The 21,184-nt window shown below is 41.3% G+C and overlaps 1 protein-coding gene across 18 annotated transcripts in view; it reads right to left on the minus strand.

Annotated features, from left to right (window-relative positions):
- Window positions 1-21,184, minus strand: part of MTSS1 (MTSS I-BAR domain containing 1) — a 127,990-nt gene that overhangs the window by 13,596 nt on the left and 93,210 nt on the right. For 6 of the 18 annotated variants that reach the window (XM_052787268.1, XM_052787261.1, XM_052787275.1 and 3 more), the window contains exons 5-11: window positions 20,797-20,888; window positions 18,977-19,051; window positions 13,164-13,175; window positions 7,731-7,888; window positions 6,349-6,456; window positions 5,292-5,389; window positions 2,488-2,698 (exon numbers count right to left, since the gene is read on the minus strand). In XM_052787268.1, the coding sequence (XP_052643228.1) occupies window positions 2,488-2,698; window positions 5,292-5,389; window positions 6,349-6,456; window positions 7,731-7,888; window positions 13,164-13,175; window positions 18,977-19,051; window positions 20,797-20,888 (754 nt within the window). The remainder of the gene's footprint in view (window positions 1-2,487; window positions 2,699-5,291; window positions 5,390-6,348; window positions 6,457-7,730; window positions 7,889-13,163; window positions 13,176-18,976; window positions 19,052-20,796; window positions 20,889-21,184) is intronic. The other 12 variants (XM_052787273.1, XM_052787271.1, XM_052787262.1 and 9 more) reach the window with 5 other exon arrangements.

Consider the following 21,184-nt stretch of genomic DNA (forward strand, 5'->3'; position numbering starts at 1 on the left):
GATGCCACAGCATGCAGCTAGCGAACATCAGCAGTGTCCACCTGCACAAGATATATAGCTTTTAATTTCCTTTGTTGATTCCAGAGCTTGCTTTTCTGCTTTCTCAGTGTCACTACTAGAAACAATGACATCAGTGTTTTAGAAACAGCAGCCGATATCGCTGCTCCTCCCCGCCCACCACCGACCCTCAAAAGCACAATACCACAAGGAAGATCTGTCAGTTGGTTAGAGACACGCAACATGAAATAACGCTGTAAATTGAACAGCTTCTCGGTAAGCTCACGATCACAATTATCTGTCAGCACAACACACACAATTTACTTAGTGCTGAACATACAAAGCAAGACACTTAAGCAAAGATGAAGCGGCCAGGCAATGATCTGTTACCTTTTCCTCTGCGTAAAGGTATACAGAACTAGAGACATACAGAGCACATACCTATTTGTTATACCAACACACTATACTCGTCAAGTCAACGCCACACTGCTGCAGCCTTCTACAGCTCATGAATAGCTCAAGTGATGCTTGGATCAGTTTGCAACTTTATGGACAGTTTCTAAAATGAAGTGAAAGCATCTGAACTTAGCTGGTGTAAATCAGCATGACACTCATCAACTTTCAGGATGTTCTGACAGCTGATACCAGCCTAAGTTCTCTCCCCTGCTTAACAGAGGAACTTGCAAAGAGAGGTGTTGGGTTTTTTCCATGCTAAGGGCAATTGCAAAGTTACATCCTCATCTGCAAACATAGCATCATCATGTAGATTACCGCCCTTTTATGCAGGTGCAGTGGATACTATGAAAACCAAAGATAATGCTAGCATGTATAACTGATGTATGTATCTTAAAAGTCAACTTCCTTACCTTGTTACTATTCCAGTTTACTTTATTATTGCTCATTTACTTTTTTGTATTTCACTTAGGTTAGCCATAGCCAATCTAAACAAAACATTCATTTTATTAGTGTGCACAAAGTTCTTCAGGATGTCATCTATAAAAAAATGCTGATGTGTCCACACTGGGGACAGTGCAGAAGATGTATTCATTTGAAAAGAAAGCATTTCTATTAAAATGAAAGAGGTAAATACATTAAAAAACTGTTGAGCTTCCCTTGAGAACATGTTCCAAGCCTAAATGAACCAGTGTTGTTTTGGATGATACCCTAAAAATTTCACTAACAGTGCTACTTACTAGATGTTCTGCAAAAAGTGAGGGTCTGTGTGCTGTCAAAGGTGGTCTAGGAGTAGCTTAAGTGTGCAGGTGACACTTGGTAACTGTTAACACTGAAATTGTTGGCTGCTTGCTGACTGTGAGGATTAAAATCATCTACTCCCCAACACATGAAAAGGAGTGCAACTACATTTATTAAACTAAAGGACAATCTTCTCCAGTGATCCCGGGGTATATTACAAATGAGTGATACTCAAGAACAGGATATTAGGTCCACTTCAGTTTGTAACTAAGATTTACGATGGGATTTATAATTCAAGATGGCAGTTCAGCCTTGTTTAAAAAATATTACAGTTGCCACGTGATTTGTTAAAAAAAAAAAAAAAACAAAACAGAAAAGAGAATTCAGGTGCTGGAAGATACATGCCATGGAGGCATGCGAACCTCTGCCTGCAGGTGGCCATCTAGTTTTTAGAGGAATGATGCCATGAACAAATAGAGCAGCAACTTCCTTCTGCAGACCACAAAATGCTCTGGAAAAGTTTTCCTTATATTTATAGTGAAATCCTCTTAGTTTGACTGGGTTCAGGATATTATCATATATGACTACACATACACTCATTTCTTAAGAGTTCCATAAAGAATGAAAAATATCTCTCATTTTCATGCAGAAACCTTATTTCCGCAAGGTGCTCAATTGAGACTCAAAAAGAGCAAGCCTATCCACAGAAAGGGTTGTCATAAAAAACAGCAAAACCAATTTCATATGATACTGCTAAAAGCATTTTGAGTATTCCAGGCCCTTTGCAGGGAGGACTGAAAGTCATCTCTCTGATGCCAAAGCCACCAGTATCAATACTAAGGCTGTCAGAAGGCTGTTCTGGCACCAGTATTTGTCCATTAAACCATGAACAGCCACCAGATATTAACAACTGGCTATCTGTGCAGGATATTAACTCGTAACCTCAGTGGGTGAAGTGAGTATTACTTCCTCCTGTAAAGTGGGACTTCTTGCTCTTTCTCATCTGTATGTATCTGAAAGTTAGGCATCTAGGCTCCTTCCAGGGCCAGAGTGAAAGCCAAATCCCCCAAGAGCAACTCATCTCTTTCTTCAGTGCTAACTGCAAAAGGAGCATAAATCACTCCAGCTAGAGGCCCAGCTTTTAGATGGATGAAGTGCAGTGAAACAAACCTTACCCTCAGTGTTCAACCTCACTCCAAGGTACCCCAAAACCAAACCAGATCCTTTTTGTGAAAGGTGAGCCAAGTTACAGAGTCCAGCTCACACTCAGGTTTTTGTTCTCATGCTTGCACGTACCTGGTTAGGTGCTTCTGGTGGCATGGGGGATGGCGATTTGGACTGGAAAGCATCCTGGGACATGAATCCAGAATCATGGGAGGACACACTGGACAGCCTCATGGGTGCCTGCTGAGGCAGATTGGAGCTGCGATAGCGATAGTGTGAACTAGGTGAGTGCGAGTGCGAGCCACTGGACCGGGAATCACTACTGTTAACGCTGTTCAGACTGCTGTGAGAGACAAAAGGAACAAAGAAAGGAAAGGGGAGAGGAAAAGACACAAGGGCAGGGTGGGGAGAGACCCATATACAGTACAATTAACATTCCACATGTCTCTAGCAACAGGCAGCATAAATTGGAAAAGAAAAAATGTTGACAAATTAAATTTAAATATATATATATGCACATATATATCAGTAAAGAACTGTAAAAGCAGCTGCAGTATCCCTTGCGACCAGAGAGAAAATGGCATTTTACCTTGAATTTCACTCAAATGATCAAATTCTGTAACCACTCAGAGTTCAAAGTCAAGTTAGGGACAAAGGGATTGTTACATGCCCTCTCTAGCATTTGCACAGCACTTGCACAAAAAATGTCTGCTGACAGCTCTCTCCTATTCCTGACTTACACCTTGCTGCTCTTGCACCATGGCCCAAATTTTCAATGGGATCTCTAGTAGGGGGTCCAAAGGCATTCACAGTTCATCCAAAAGTCTGACTCTAGGCATGCCGTTGCAGTCAGTCAGCAGGCCAACGTGTGAGATTTTTTGAAAGCATCACCAAAACCCCATGCTTCAGAGCACCTGGGACAAGTTTCGCTCACATGAAGGCTTTCTACCAGAAAAAAACCATGTGGCCGCATATTGAGCGAAGTCAAGCCTCTGGGTAGCTTTAGTTAGTAAGAAAGATGATCAGAGAATTAAATATCCCAAATTAATATCCATGAAAAAAATATTTTATTTTTCAAACAAAGAGATTGATTTTTAATCTCCAGTATCCATGAATGACAGCAACGACGTGCCAGCTGCCATGTGGGAGCCTTTGAAGTTTCCTGCTGGGGTGGCTGAGCAGGACTAGCAGGATGCATCACTCTGAAGGCAGCTTCCTACCTTTGCTGGCAGGAGACCACTGACTAGCTGAAGGGATGGCTCTAAAGGATTGTATTGGGTCTGGCTGAGATGGAGTTAATTCTCCCCATAGCAGCCCTCATAGCACTGTGCTCTGCATCAGTAGCTAGAAAGGTGTTGATAACACACCAGTGTTTTGGCTACTGCTGAGCAGTGCTCCCACAGCATCAAGGCTGTCTCTCCAACATTTCTGCCCCCCCCCAATGGCAGGCTGGGGCAGGGCAAGATCTTGGGAGGGGACATAGCCAGGACAGCTGACCTAAACTAACCAAACAGATATTCCATACCACATGACGTCAGCTCAGATATAAAAGCTAAGTAAAGGGAGACGGAAGGGGGGCATTTTTGTCTTCTAGAGCAACCACTACCCGTACTGAAGCCCTGCTTCCCAGGAAGTGGCCAGACATCGCCTGTTGATGGGAAGTAGAGAATAATATCATTTGTTTTTCTTTGCTTTCGTGCGCAACCTTGGCTTTCACTTTATTAAACTGTCCTTGACCCACGAGCCTTTTGTTATATTTTCTCCCCCCTGTCCAGCTGAGAAGGGAGAGTGATAGAGCGTCTTTGGTGGGCACCTGGCATCCAGCCAGGGTCAACCCACTACAAGGACACATGGGTGAGGACTGCACCTCCTGCTCACAAATTCCATGTAACACACAAGATGTACAAGTCGGCTTGGAGCAGAGGAAGGGGAGCTCTGTCTTATTGTACCCATACACAACAGTCTGTTGCCATACAGGTTTTACCACACAAAAAGATGAGGTTGTTTAGGAACAGATAATGGATTTTTTGGGGGGTTTTGCCATTTTCTTTTACAGCTTCAGGATATTGCATCTTTAAGCCTGTGCTCATTGCTCTAAATACGCATGTTTTCACATATATATATAAAAGTACTGAAGTTTTTTTTATATATATCTGCGTGCAGAGACAAGTAGGTACACAGAAGTCATGTTCACTTGCTCTGACATGCTACAGGTAACTTTGCTTGTACACAGGGAACCTGTAGTACATTATTCATAAAGCAAACTAAAAGGTAATCATTCGAGAGCAGCTAGAAAGATGTTGAGCAGAATACACAATAGGATATCTTCCTTTTCAGTAAAAGGAAAGAGTCAATGTAGACACCAGGGAATGGGGGTAACATGCTAATAAACTGTTTTATGAGAGAAAACAGTTTTTAAGGAGAAAGGATAGACAGAATCCAGTGTTTCAACATATTTCAGGACAGCATTAGACAGCATTAAACAGTCAAAAAAACTTGTATCAAAAAAGCATTTCCATCTACCAGACTGATAGGACAATTGCCAAGGATGTTTTCCTTTTCAAACAGTTTAACTTACTGACTAGTAACAGCTACTTAGAATAATCTAAAAAGTCATCACATGAAAAACAGAAAAGGAAATTATGAATGAACAATCTCAGAGCTTAGATCAGTAGTCTGCTCTTTGATCTGAAATGGATCCAAGAGAACTGAATCAAAAGCATCTTCAAATTGTCTTGAGTTCAAAGTTGTTCAGTCATGCCCATCCTTTTTAATATTCCCAGTCACACACTTAAACAGGTAAAGACCACAAGGGATTGATTTCATTAAGAGTTGTTACTTAAGATTTAAGTATGCATACAAACCCATACCACAGTCTGAACTTGCCTCCCTTTGCCCCCAAACAGGTTAAAGTTAAATATTACCAGGCTACTTACCTGCAAACACTAGATTTTCTGGACATGGTAGTACTGGGAGAGGATGGAGGAGTCTGATAAGACCAGCTGTAATCAGAACCTTTCAAATCTAAAATTACCTGATGAAAGATAATCAATAGCATCAAGGATGTGGAAAATTTCTTCCCGTACTAACAGAAAGCATCTGCTTGTCATACAACATTCATCACCACTACAAACTTTCAGTGCCAATTGACCCAGTCTCAGTTCTCTTCCAGAATTACACTATGTATATTACACAGGAGACTCAGCTTCATCCTTGGCTTTCCAGGAACTACCATACTTCAACACTAGGGCTGCTATCACAGAAGGAAAGTTCAGATTTGAATTGAAAAATCTCTACAAAGTAAACTGGAGATTTATGTTATCCATGCTGTGAGCTGTTTTGGTTTAGGTTTTTTGTTGTTTTTTTCCTCTTAAAAAACCTATTACAGCCTCAGAGTTTAAGAACTGTCACATTTTAAAAAATTAATTGAAAATCCAATATTCAACCATAGCAGAGCTTCCCTCCTTTACACTTCTAGGTCAACGATAAGGTGATTAAGGTATGACAGGAAAACTGAGTTCACACAGCAGGGTTGGAGAAAAAGGTCCTATTTGGAGTCATTTAATGATACACATTTTCCTCTGCATTTTAAGGACAGGACAGAAAAATGCTCAAATGTTAAGACTCCATCAAGCTATCTAATCCCAGCAATCTTGCAACCACATAAAGACAGGTATGCTTAAATGTATAGAGCGAGGAGATGACACTCATTTCTCATGTACTCTCAGCAGAAACTGGGCATCTTCATATACTTCAAAGTATTACTGCTACCACTTCACATTGGTCTTACCAAATACTTCAGAAGCACTCAGCTGGTACTTCAAAATCAACTTTTTTAAAATTGCTTATGTTAAAAATGACCTTGCTGCAGTGAAGCATCTAGAAAACATAACATTAAGCCACTTAATGCTAGTAGTCAATATTCCTCATAACACAAAAGGAAAACTGGTACAAGCTACAAACAAAAATGTTTTCCAGGTAACAAGAGCTAACCTGTTCACTTGAAGATGGCAGTTTGTGTGGATCCATGGTAAGACTTTTCAGGTCATCTGATATGGTTTGTAAATGGGTTATTTCTCCTAGCATTGATATTTCTTCTTCCTGAAAAGACAAAAAAGCAAGGCTAATCACAGCCTTGGTTTTAAAAATCAGACCCATAACACAATATACAACCTTCTTCTTTTTGCTTATGACTGTGGGAATGCCCAGCGGAGCTGCTTTTCCTTTGCCCATTAAGCAATCACTTCTTATGAAAGAGGGTTGAAAATATTAATTTAGAGTTTTATAACTACTTTAAGATTGCTGTAAGTTCTGAGGCCCAGAAATCTTTTCTCTCATCAACAAGATAAGTAAGTCTCAGCCTTCTTTTTGTGGCACCTTCAGAAAAAGTGTCATGTCTGCTGCATCTGGGAAAGATTTAACTCTTCTATGTATACTCACTAATGTGCCCTAAGGATTTTAACCTTGAATGTAAACAGGGGTTAAACTCGTACTTTTTGCTAGTTTTTGGAAACTTTGACATAAAGGCACTATACAGGTACAGAGCATTAATAACATCTATGATTCATTCTGGCTCAAGCTACATCAACAGCTAACTCAGATGATTCCTGCACCATAAGTTACCATAGTAATCCCTTAGCTACCATGGTAATTTCATCCAGGTCCTCAGAGTCTGGAATTCACCTCCTCCTGCTCAGCCATCACCTCCCTGCTTCTCTAACCATGGTTTTCTGTTGAGACTGATGCTCTTTGTAAACAAGCATTGGGAACATTTTCCCAGTACGCTGGAGACCCTTCAGAAATGCATCATGCTTGCACAAAGCCATAAACGATTCATTGCCGGGCTTCAGACAACCTGAGATGATGAAAATACACTCAAACCTTTTCAATGAACTGAAAAAGCTGTCATGTAGGAGGAAAAGACCTGCCAGAAAACTGCATGGAAGCAGCCTGCAATCTGTCAGATAATGTCATTATATACACAGGGGAGGTCTTGAAACATTTATCAGTCCTAGCACTGGAGTGGGAGTAAGGAAGATTTACATTAAAATGTGATGTTAAGAAAAAAAGCAGTGGAAAAAACTGCATTAGCAATGTCTCAGGTCAGTATGCATAGGGAACTGAAGCCCACTTAAATCTCTGTGCCCATTGTTTCCCCATCAATCATCTTGAAACTATTCAGTGTCTTCCGTCGCTGAATTACTCCAAATGCCTACAAGGAAGGTCCCAACTCTCGCCACTTCCTAGGCAGAGATGCACGTTGAATTTTGGCTCTAGAAACTAATTCCTAAAACATAACGAGCTACTCTGTTTAGAGGCTTTTGGCCACTTATCTAATTTGTGAATTGTACCGACTTAAAACAGAGAGCTCTTACTATCACGGGCCGCAGCATCGAGATGAAAGTACAGAATCGACCACGCTCCTCGATCAGAGCTTTTCTGACAGCTTGCTTCTCGGTTTCTTCAAGCAGCAGGTACTTATCATTGACATCTTGTAAAGCACTATCCAGCTGGGGCTGAATATCACCCCGTCCTGTATGCAGGAAACAATCAAGAGTACATTTTGTCAAAACTGTGGTTCTCCATAGAGGAAGACCTCACTTTCCACCAGCACTGCTGCCGGATTGTGCTTTTGCAATTCAAGTCTCAACCAGAATTTTCCCTTAATCCAAATTAGTAAGAGGTTTTTTTCCCCCAATTAAATAAAGCATTTCATAGCATTTATTTTTTTCCCCTTTTGCATAGAACAGAAATCCAGCTCAATTCAAAAGGTTTCAACAAGCCAAAGACAGCATTTCACATAAGGACTTTCTCAAAGTGTTAGCTGTAGAAACCCTTCACATCATCCTTGCTGAAAATCAACACCTTACTAACTGGGAGAGTATTAATCACTAACCCCAGGTATATTCCTCTTCATTCCTACTTTTGTGCTTAGCAAGGTCCTAATGACAGCTTTGTGGAGTCACTAAATGAGTGGACGAATCTCCTATATGAGATGGTATTAAGGACACGTTACTGATCATTGGACCATTGGATTCAAGTACTCTATACAAGCAACTGCTAAAACAGTTTTCTTCATTCCAAAGTCCAAAACAAAAAAAACTCTGTCAACATCTCAAATACATATTAATGTCCAGTATTTGTCTACGGAAATAATAAAAAAAAAAAAATCCAGTGTTTTGCAATCAAAAAGCTGCACTGTGTTAATTATAGTCAACTCAATACCAAAACTTTCTGTGACAGTTAAGTACCTTATTCTGCACCAACTGCTTATTCTGCATCATGGCAAAAATTTATTCGTCTAGAACGAAGGGCGGCTGCTTAGCCGTAGTATTACTGAGCCAACAACGTTGCAGTTGCAAGATGTTTTCATGCAGCTTACGCCCCTAAATATTTTAAAGAACCTCAGTGTAAATTTGTCTCAAATCTCCCAGAAACATCACCACATGCAAATTAAGTATCCAGGTACATAACCATGCCACTGTTGCTAAATATCAGGAAGATAACATTGAAAAACAGTGGCTGAGTTACAAGCAGCTACCCAAAATCAATTTTTATGGACCATAAGCTTTGTGCACGGAGGATTTAAAGCTACGAGTAAGAGGAAGAAAAAAGTCTCTTGACGTGTGTAGTACACAATGCAGATGACTGAAGGTCAGGGTTACAAAGGAAAACCTTTGCATTATTATATGTATTTCTTCAGTACTCCAGAGTGAGGTGAAGTCATCAGCTCCCCTGCACCGATACACAGCCAGAGCCACAGGAAAGTGAGCAGCGATGGAAGCAAAGAGAATGACGCTGGCTTAGCGGCATTACAGACCGGATATATCCAAATGTCCTCTGTACGGAGTTAGACATAGTCCAGATAAAACTGCACAGATACCCACAAGCAGAGTTCTGCGATGGATCCTTGAAGAATCACGTGCAGTGCAACACCAGCACGGCCACCCCCAAGGCCACCTGGGTACCAAACTGCCAGCAGGAACACCCAGTGCCTGATCCTGTAGATCAGGCTGACTGGTGTAATGTGGTCATAAAACTGTTTTGGAAGTAACTTTAACAATAACAGACTCTGAAGCTGGAGTCAACTGCTTCCTCTCTCAAAATTAGCATCTGCCAGAAACAAGTTACAGAAGCGTTTTGGATAACACCCTGAAGGTCCTGTGCCTTCTCATCCATCATCCTTAGGAGACAAACTGGGCCCTTCTGCTTGAAGACCATTCTGTACATTTCAGGCCCCTCCCCATACTCCACTTTGCTATCAGATGCAATGATGAAACATTTTATACTTCTCTGGAGTTGTTCTTTCAAATTCCTTATGAAACTGAGACTTGCATTATTGCTCAGATCCCTTGAGAGCTGCCTGGAAATTACAACAGGTGAAATAATCTCCTGCTGTTCAAATCTAGATACTGGCTCACTACCATGGATGTACCAAATGCAAAATGTATTAGTTGCAAACTAAATCACACACTCCTTGGTTCAGATCTCAGAACTGCTGCAAATGTTCAGCTGCTCCACCACATGATCATGCACTTAACACAGTAAATCCTTGTTAAATGCACTCGCCTACACAGTGAGAAGACATACACTTAGAAAGCAACTGGACTCCCCTGATAAAGCGGGTTCAATTATAGTGAATTTTGGTAATTTATGTGGACCTGACAGAGCAGCAAGTCTTGGACCAGAGCAACAAGAGCACCCAAAACACGTGGCAAAAATAAACCTCATTTACACCTGCATAACTCACTCAATTCAAAGAAGTTATCAGCATAATGTTCAAGCTGGTATTTTAACCCTTTGGCAAAAGCACATATAAAACTGCATCGCTCTCCAACATCCTCTGTATCTCTACGAAGTTTTCACTTTATTCCTTTAAGTGAGCTGGGACATTAACAGACATACCATCTCCTCCCTGCTGCTTTCACGGACTTGTTTTTATGCTATGGCTCTTGGGCACCTATGTAGTCAGTGAAAACACACAAGCTGTCCAGGGTATAATTCAGAGCAGGAAGCAAGCTTAGGTGAATCATTTAGATGAGGCTCTGACATCAGATGTTTACATGGCATGAATACAGCTCTCTCCTGATGTCTCCTCGCAACTCATCTTTTAGGAGCAAGAAAGCTTTATCAATATCCTTTGAAAGCTCCATAATGCAGACATCAACCTAGCAAGTCTTCTGAAATCGGGCATAACTCTTCCCACACCCTGAATCGCCAGCTGCCTCTCATGGCACTCAGACAGCTCGGAATTTGAGGGATGAGATCTCAGCCCAATTTTAACCAGTTTCCTTTGCTAACCAGAGCGGAGCATAGGCCCTCGACAGCACTCCTACACCCAGAGGACACGGAGGATGTGAGGGCCAACTGCCGATCACCTCTGCTCCTCACCCACCTTGGGCCTCCACTAGTTTGTATCCACTACACGTCTCAGAAGGGAACATCGACCACTGGAGAGCAATGCAGTTCTTTTCCCCTTTGAATTACGAGGGGAAGGTCACTTGTCTATGGCATCCCTGACAACTGACTGCACTATTTTTGCTGTGGACACAAGGCACACTTTGATAAGGAACATCAACAACTGATTATTCTCTCCAGCCCACATTCTCTGGCCTTTAGGGTACCCGTTTGGAAGCATTTCCAAACCAACACAACTATCGTAATGACAGAAAATAGTTCCAGAACAGTCTCATCATGGAGGAGCTGTAAAAGTGTGCCTGGAAGGACACTCCTACCCCAGCTGCAGACAGGTTTGAATGACCCATCAAAGCAACCAGCATTAGCAATGGTCAAAAGCATCAAATGTAGTCACAGCTTTCTGGTCTGCAACCAGCCAGACACGAACGTGATGTAGGGATGGTTCTGCAGAAAATATCCGGTTGAACTCAGAAGAACGAGTCAACAATCTGAAAACTGAGGAGAAATTCAAATCCAGCCTGTCTCAAAGTAGAGCTTTGGTGTTGCAGAGAGGAGCAGAAATGCAAGACCAGAAGTTGTGGACCGACTTCTCCAACAGCACCATGCTCCAACAGCCCGCGGACTTGCAGCTTGACACAGGCAAATAACAGCTAATGAACTGCAGAGAGCTGAACTGCTTCTCATCAATATTAACATGAATCCACCGCTACTCCAAGGACAGTCTTAGTATGTTACCCTCAGAGCAGGTGCTTCACATCATTACCATGACATGCAAGAGCTTTAAAGGACCAACATGCATTAAAACCTCAGTTTTACAGTGTTCTGCGTTAATCCTGGCTGAAAGCCTCATTCAGCTTCTTAAATAACCATTGTTCAAAAAGAACTTTAGTAAAGGAAATGTATTAGGGAGAAAGAAAAAGGTAAATCTAATTTTCAACCCAATTTCATGCCTATATTTTATAAAACAACTTAAACTAGCAAAGCTGTCAGCAACAGCAAAGGAGAACAATGATTTTTAAATGCTCTCAGTGCAAGTCTGACTACTAAAGCTAATGCTGTTATTGACAAAGTAACGCAGCAAATATTGGTGAAATTAGTATTTTCCACTTTCTCACTTAGAGCGTTCCCTTGCGTTTTTTTAGGTGTCTGCACAGAACTTGAATATTGCATACTGGACACTTTACAGAGTGGCAGAATTTACACTGTATGAGACAATGCTGAGCACACCTCAACTCATACAAACCATAGCAGGTTCCAAGTCATTCATTCCCAAATCACCTTCTTTACAAGAGCATATCTGCTTCAGCTGCCAGGATGAATAACCCCTCTAAGTCCTGCACAGTAAAGCCAAAAAATAAACTAACACGGATCTAGGCTGAGAATGGAAGAATTCTACCATTTACAGAAAGGCAGAAAACCTCATTGCTGGGGTTAAACTTCAGACCCCTTCAGCAACCGAATCTGAGTCTTTCTGGTGGCTACTGGAGATCTGAATCAGCTGCTAATGTTCAAAAGTTCTAAGTTGTCCCTTAAAAGAAAAGTTCCAAGTTACCAAAGGAAACTTCCAGATTGAATTACAAACCAGGAAAAACAAAAATTGTGGTTTCAAAAAAGGGGACAAGCTGCAGGCACCACAGTGCCCAGCTCCAGGAGCCCAAGTGAGGCACCTCGGTTGAGAGTCTCCTGATCTAATCAATCCAGGCTTCTCCAAAGGGCAACACCTGCACCATTATACCTGCAAGTGGAGGTGTGATTATTTCTCTCAAATTCAGCAACACCTAATTTCATTCACAAGAAGATCTCAAGGCAACTACTTTAAATTTGCAATACAGCTGAAACAACACTCCAATTTAAACAGATTTGAGATGTGATCAGGCAGCAGGAGACAATTGTGATGCCAATTTCCACCCCTTCCCCAGCATGAAGTTAAATATAGTGATTTCTTATCTATTGGTTAAGAAAGGTGCATGCGATTTTCAGAAAAAAAGAGGGACTTGGATCACAGGTTTACAAAGAACAACACTAAGGACTTTAAGCTCTAGACTTTAAAAGTCATATTAACAATAAGATATTCAATTATTTGAACATCACCTTGATGACGTGTCTACTCCATTTAACCTCTCTCCCAACTGTGACATGATTTATCAGTCCATGTTAATCCCTTTCTAAAATAAACCAGAGGTTTATCTACAATACACATTTTCTTCTTTTACAGTGTTCCAATTAGATGCCAAAAGAAAATAAATCAAAAGATTCATTAAGATTAGGCGATATTTTAGTTTCATTAGAAATTAAAGTCTAGGCAGTTAGTGGAGACCAGACACCATAAAGAGGCCACAGCAAGGGCTACAATAACCAGCCACCAGGGTTACAGCAAGGCACAGACTTACCCAGAGCCTCAGCTGTCAGGCAGGTGCGCATGGTGAGAAATTGCAGGACACAAAATTGACACAGAAAGGAAAATAAAAAAAGTCAAACTGGTATTCCAGCATTCCTAGAGTTTAGACATTATCATCAGTGCCAAGACAAGAGAGCGAGCAGTTTGGACTAGACTACTTTGACTTCTTCTGTTGCTGATAAAGACAAACGCATTAGCTTTGTTTCCTGATGAGCTGTTGCAAATTAAACTCCTGGTTATTTACCATACAGTTTTATTTTAAGAGACTTAAACCAGTTTAGGAACCTTGTTTAGCTTGCAGATTTCTAGGTGAGAACATGTTAACCCATGCTTCAGAGAAAGTGCACAACAGACACCTGTCAAACTCTGGTCAAGCTGATGAAGTGGCACAAAGCTCATCCCCTCGCAGGGAAGAGGGAACTCGAACTTGCAAAACTCTAGGCAGGTGCTGCATTAGTAACCACAGCGCTTTTTGATGTTCTCTACTGCAATTACATTAATAGATTGTTAATTAAATGAAAAACTAATTGCTGATGCAATGGGGAAGAACATCAAAAAGATTAACCATGATATGTGTATTATAATTAAAAAACTTTATATATAAAATTTTGCAATAAACCTGGCTTGCTTTCAAAAAGAGGGGAACTATCAAGAGGCATTCAAAACTCAAGGAATGAAAATAAACCAAAGAAGTACCTCCAGTCACTGATTTTGCAACATGTCTTCACTGAATTTTTATAAAGTGGAGCTTACATTATAAGCTTGCAGGGGGGAAAAAAAACCAAAACAAAAAACAAACCACACCAAAAAAACCCCGCAGACACCATGGCCTCATCCACACAGGACTGTTTCCCTGCAACAGATAAGGATAATTTGCTCATTAGCTTCCCTCCTTCTGAGCTGTATCATACTGACTCCACAGTGAGTCCTGGCTCTCACTTCAGTCATCATGCCACACTGGATCAATTTAGAGGAATAAGGCTATCTCCTGGCTGAGAAAGGGTCTGGCCAGGGGTCCTCCCTCCCCAGCCTGCCACTCCAGACCAGGCAAGTGCCAAGAAAGAGTGCAAGTATTTGAATGAGAAAGTCAGCATTTGCTTTAAGAACTGAGATGTTCTTCGGTTATAATTACATTGACGAGCTTTATGTTTTTCACTTCAGAGTCACGGGGTTTGCACAATCATCCTTGAGAGCAGTATAATAATATTACAGTTTCAAAGACCAGAGTGTAATACAAAACCAGCTGCAAAGGCTCTAAAACACAAACAGCTCATCTTTGCTCACCGGGAGGAGGGGAAGAAAAAGCACTTTTGGCAGTATTACAGTAAATTAATAATCACGTTCTACTTTCTCAACTTCATTAAAAGTAGGAATACTTTCCAAAACTGCTGCATACTCAAAAATAGAGGTTGTAGTAGAGAGTTTGGATACTCAGCATTGATGGGACACAAGATGAAATGTTGTACTGAATGTTAAGGGCACTCTGCAGAAACTTCTATGAATGGCTTAAAGATAAAACTCAGTTTTCACATTAACATGCGTTATATGATTGGAAGCATCACATGTAAGTCCTTTTCACAAATCTCCTTGGATTTAAACATTTTCCTCAAAGCTCACACACAGTGTCACATGAAGAACCTGAAAATGAAACCTACCAGTCCAGTTACAGGCAGAAGGGAAACCTGTCTAGTTAATCATTAATAGACAAGCTGAAATACAGAAAATAAAGACAACATGCACTCCAAATTTTACATATACATTCAGTTATATTTTAACTTGGTCACTTGATGCTTTTTGTTTTAAACTAAGAATCATGCATTTTGTTAACCTTCCAAAATGGTTACATGCAGAGCCACAGCTGCTGTCTCTCCTCTGAATTCAATACAGCCTCAACAGCTTCTAGCAGCTATGGATCCACTTATGAGGCCTTGACTCAGCAGAAACCTAAACATGGAATTTATTTGAAGTATATGCATAACTATTCTGCTGACTCAGGTTAGCTGGGCTGACTTCTGATGTCCAATGTTTGTCTGAAAACAAAGAGCAATTTAGAAGATGTGTGCAGTTCCATGTACTATGCAGCTTCACCTGTTCAGACGAGCTAAGTTTCAACGCTGGGGTGGGCAACATGCCCTACAGGCCTGTTCCCCGTGGGAACAAAGGCATAAGGAAAACGATGCACCTTGAAGATCACCATGACATCCCCAGGCACTGCATGGATCTGAGAGGTGGACCGGATCCTATTTAGACTACGTATATTTAGACTTCATATGGATTTCTATTTTTTTAATAATCAAAGACAACAAAAAGAATGAAAATTATCCCTATAAGGGCTTTTGAAATGCAAGACCTTCATTTACACATAGATTTGTCATTTTACCAGAAACACTCTAGCAAACTTCCAAAAAGGACCCCTAACACCTTTTTGTTTTGTTTGGAAAGCTTGGTGCTTTCCCCGTCACTTCAAGCTTTGGAAACACCTTTATTGCAATTAAAACACCTACTCTGCAAACATAATTTCTAATAAATGATCTTAAATGCCTGGCCTGAACTTTCAACTGGCCACATGGAACCAGAACAAACAGACCATATACAAGCCAGAGAACAGGCAAACCCCAATGAATTCAGCCCCTCAGCGCTAAGGTGGGGTGCCCAACCTGTAGCGCTCCTGCCAGGACAAGCCACGCAGCCCATGGCCCTTTCTCCCAAACATCCTTGGGATGCAGGCAAGGAACAAGGAGCTGCTACTTATGCTGCAGCCATCGGCTACGAGAGGGAGCTTCTGCAGGCTGATGCAGCACGGAGAGAGGACACCACTGCCATGATGCAAATAAGAAAACTAGAGGGTTATATTTGAGCTCCTAGATCTGAAGCTGCCCAAAGCCCAAGAAAACCACTTTCCCATCCAGTCACAGCAGAAAAAGCTTGAAGGATGCTTTTAGCAGCATGCATAGTATTTAAGCAAATCCAGAATTCAGCAAACATCACACTTGCCCACAGATGATCATAAGGTTAATTCAAAAATATTCTTAAAAGTGCTAGGAAGGGAATGAATTGGTTGGTTTAGAGTTCCCATAGGTGAGTCAGTAACTTTACAGAAAAATCAAATGTACAGGTCCTGCTTGAGGAAGAACAGAACAAAAAAAGTAAGACTGAGCAACAAGGAAACGGGAGAGTTGAAGACACAGTAAGACATTCATGCACTCAGCCACATGCCTGCCAGGAGTTTCACCCAAGAGTTTCCCTGCCCGTAGTTCAAACCTCATTAGTGACCTAAAGCAGAATCACTTCTGCAGCTTTATCATTTTATAAATAAACCCATTCTTGATTTTTTTTATGCCTCTGACAGTAAGCACAACATACTTAACCACGTAGCACATTAAACAGATCTGTCAAGGTGGGTACATACAAAAAAGTTTTCACGACAACATTTGACATTGAATTCAGACCAATGCTTTATTCCCTTAAGGTAGGGATCAAAAAAGGCAAAGAGGGAAAAAAGCATGTGCTACTTTTTCTTTCTTCTATATTTAAGCACTGTAGGTGACTTGCAAAAAGACAGGGTGAACTTCCACCTCCCACCCGCTCATGCTGGGAACCCACAGGGCCAGCAGCTTTGGGCATTCACTCTTGCATCCATATGAGCCTCAGCACCCCACTGCACCTCTCCTCCCCACGGGCCATGAGAACAACTCTCAGCTCCTAAAAAATATTGCAGCTCCTCCTTTCCCCTGTACTGGCTACCTGTGAGCCTTCATCACTTCCACCTTCCCCATACACGCCCCTCTGCGACCAGCTTTAACCCCACCTCAGTCCCACTGGGTTTGTGCTCTGGACCCAAACACCATGTGTGTGACAGCACTTCTGAGGGATAGAGCACAGAAATACAGCAGGTTCATCGACAACTCCAAAAGCATGTCATAACAGCAAAATTAATTAAGGGAATGACATTTAAAAAAAAAAAAAAAGTAGTCTTCAGTGGCTGCTATAAAAATGACAGCAAAATGAGGCCTGTTCCACTCCCTGCTCAAAGATGTTTAATCCTGAAGGAGGACAAGACACGAGTGTGCTGACCCTTGTCACTAGACATGGCACACATTTGGGGAGGGAGATAGGAACCCAGAAAATCCAAGGAGAATGTCCACTTGGCTTTAACCACTGCTGACAGATGTGTACGGTGGCATCTGCATTATGAGAACAGTGGGTTTTTTTCCAGAAGGCTTTAAGTGCTTCTCTCTCCTCTTCCCACCTTACAGAAAATGCTGTTTCCTCCTCCAAGGTTGCAGATTGATTTATTCAATACTCAGAAGCAGGATAAAAGGGAGATGGAGCCTGATAGCTGTCAATTCATAGAAACAGGTTCAAAAAATGCTTCCTTCTTCCCAGATCACAGACATGCTTTTCTCAGCTCTCACCTACCATGCATTGAGGGGTTGTTTGTATCACGCGGGGACAAGAAGCGATGAGACCAGAAAGGGGGGAAGAAAGGAAAAGAAACAGAGGGACTATCACAGGCTCTCTAAAGCTGTTGGTCTGAAGTCAGACAATTTGTCACATAAAATGTGAAACATGTTTACACATCACCCCAAAATAAAATCTGATCACAAAAAATCATGTCCTCCTAAAGATGACCATTCTGATTTAAAACACTAAACTTTTCCACAGACACACAGACAGACGCAGCCTACTGAGCTAAGCTCCCTCTTGCTGGCTTCCATCTTTCCTTCCCTCATCCCTCATCTAAAGTCAGCTAAAATTCCAAGAGCAGTTTTCCAATCATGTGACTTTCTACCAGTGTAATTATTGACTCACCTATTAGGAAGGACAGTTAGAGACAGCTCACCTGTTCTGGGTAACACACAATTTAAAAAGTTCAAGAAACTCCCCGCCCCAGCATTTATTTTGCTTGTCCCTGGGCTCACACAGTTTTTAGGCAGGAGGGAAAGCACAAGTTGCAACCTGCAGGCTGTGAGCTGCTCAAAGAACACTTCCTACCCAGCTGGGAAGAGCCCAGTGCCAGGAAAGGGAACCGAAAAGTCTGCTTCCATACAACCTCTGTATCATTTTTCCAAAGCTTGGTGGGGTTTGCACTTGGCCAAGTAAAACCCTTAGTGATGGCACTGCTGCAGCTATCAGTGATGCTTGTTTCCATTAACATGATGATGAAACTCCTGTGACAAGATGGTGGTGGGAGAGCAACAGGAGCACGAGATTCAGCTGCTAAAAAAGACAGATTGCCTTTGTGGACAACTCCCTTTCTTTTCTTACTCATCTTTAGTTTTCTATAGTTGCCAAGTGCCCTCCCCCTGACAACAACCCATGCCACCTTCTCATACTCTGAGGAATAATGTAAGGTTTAAGAGATTACAGGCTGTTAAAAAGAAAAAAAAGAAGAAAGGTGGTAGAAAGGGAGAACAGTGAGAAATCTTAATAGTTACAGAACATTTTACATAATGGCTTTTTTTATGTTATTCCAAAAGATTCTAGAAAATTTTACAGGTATCTGCACAAGTCATGTTACAGTGTCAAGTTCCTAACAGGAATAAGTTAGCAGCAAGTGCTCTATTTTAAAACATCATTGACTTTGTACAAACAGTGTTAACGCTTCTGTATAAGAACATTAGACAGCAGCTTCAGAATATGATTTAAATGACATATAGTAATTGTACCCTGGTGTTGAAGTACGTGCCAGGAACACATCAGAGGGGACCAAATTATTACAATAAAAAGTCCTATGGCTGTTCAATCTTTGTCAATGAACACAGCACAAAAGGTTTTTAACAGCACAAGTATGAAGTAAGTTACCTTTCTTCGCTTTCTTCTGTAGCTTCAGTGTATCAGATGATTTCTTTTTTATCTCTTGGCGGGCTTTTTTGTATTCTAAAAAAACACACAGTCTCTATTATCAACATACTTGATGAATGTTTTTCACAGAAAAGGCTATGTTTAAAGACACTAGACTACAAATTTTAAGAGAACAGCTACTATTAATCAAAGCAACTTAGAACTCGCATTTTGTAGTGCCTATAAGTTTGGCTTAATATAACATTTTAGGGTGTGAGCACATTCACATACCAAAATCTTTCCCAAATAAACAAAGCCTTTACAGAAATAACAACTGAGAACACAGTACAAAATTAGAGTGCTTTTCATTTCAGAGTCTCATCAACTCTCAGGAATGGAAAACAGAGATGACAGGTTTCTCGAAACATCTGTGTTCAAAAACAAGTATCCAGAAATGGCAAGGTAGAGAATATCCTGTGATCCCTCTCCAGCATGAGAGCCAGGCAGAGGGAGAGGGTGCTAAAACTTTGCCCAAGGAAGGCTCACATTGCCAGCTCTTTCTGATGAAGTGGAGCACACTGCAGTTGTCCTCATTTTCAGATGAGCTGCAAAACCTGGGAGAAATTGAAATCCCAGAACAAAATATTCCACCTCTAGTCCAGGCACGTTAAAGGTACCAGATATGAAAACTGATACTTTAAAAAAAAAAAAAAAAAAGATAAAAGGCATGTATGCATGTATATACATATACACATACACTTTAACAAAGGAGGTCAATGTTACTCTTCTATAGATGGAAAAACAGAAGCAAGCTGGTGGTGGGCACAGGACCTGTACGAGGACCAACTGCACCCCCAACACCCAAGCCTACCCACTACACCCTAAATCTCACTGCCACTTTGGCCAGGGTCACCCCTATCTGCAGGAACCCAGGTGATTCCTCCCTCCTGCTCACTACCTGCTTAATACTCTCCACAGAACAAGGTGGAAGTTTTTTCAAGAGCTGCTGATTTAGCTGCTTCTGTTTGACGACAGTAATCGTGGGGCAAGAAGCAGATCCTCTTTTGGAGGCCAAGCACACGCCCTCCCATCAGTTCTTACCCTCCCCAAAATAAATTATGGTGATGCCGCTTCTTTCAGACATAGCAAAAGTCTTCAGTTTTCAAGGGTCAGTGGTGAACTGCAACCTGCTTTCAGCACCCATGCTAGAGGGCCATCATCCCCAGTACAGGTTTTGCAAAGCCGAAGGCATCTACCAACATGCTCTTGCTGTGCAAGTGTTTGCTGCCTCCTGCTCATTACCCCAGGAAAGCTCTGGAGCTGTCATCAGCACTGCAGCTCTGGGCATCCCATGTCCAACGACACAGCTTTCCCGTTCCCCAGGTGCACATTTCTGTATCACATCAGATATAAAATAATGATGCTCAATGTTTTACAGGGCTGTGCATTCTCTGGAGGGAGCTATGTCTGAGACATAACATGATTTTACAGTTAGCTTTTAACTACATCCCCAGGCTTTGCAGGCATAGATGCGGCATCCCCATTCCTCAGCACTAGTGGAGATCATACAGTGAGAGTAGGCTAACAGAGTTAAAACTAGTCACTGCTTACCAGTCTAGAAAAACAACCCATCCCTTGGGGTCCTGCAAACTAAACCTTCAAAATGTATACGCAAGGGTTAAAAATTTGTTAGGCACTTTGGGAGAGGAGTGTTTTAGAAGAGAAAAGTTGCTATATATATTTAAGCACGTCATTCAGTTTCCCAGTACAAACATGAAAAGAGGAAGAAAAGCTGATATTACAATCTTACTCCTATTAAAGAATTCTTCCTCTGTAACTACCTTTTGCATGGTCTTTATCCAGTTGATTGGCCACTTTCTTCCACTCTTCCATCTGTTCTTGAAGTGGGTTTATCAGACAGTCAATTAAAGCACTAATTTTGTTGAAAAAACACAAAGAGCAATCAAATCCTGCAGATGCCCCTATTCTTATATAGAGAGCCAAGGTCAATATTGGAGTATTTTTACTTTTTGCTGCGACAGCTACCAGTGTCACAATGTAAATATCAGAATATAAAAATGTTTACGCTGGAGAAAGCAAAAGAAAGGACTGGATCAAAAAAAAAATCCACATCACAAGATAACCAGAATTACTGTGCAGAAGTTCAGGACAGTGAGGAACAGAGTGTAAACCAGAGGAGTGACCCAAAACAAGGCCAATGTAAACAGT

Source organism: Harpia harpyja, chromosome 5 (assembly GCF_026419915.1).
Source record: "Harpia harpyja isolate bHarHar1 chromosome 5, bHarHar1 primary haplotype, whole genome shotgun sequence".
Classification (NCBI taxonomy): Eukaryota; Metazoa; Chordata; class Aves; order Accipitriformes; family Accipitridae; genus Harpia; species Harpia harpyja.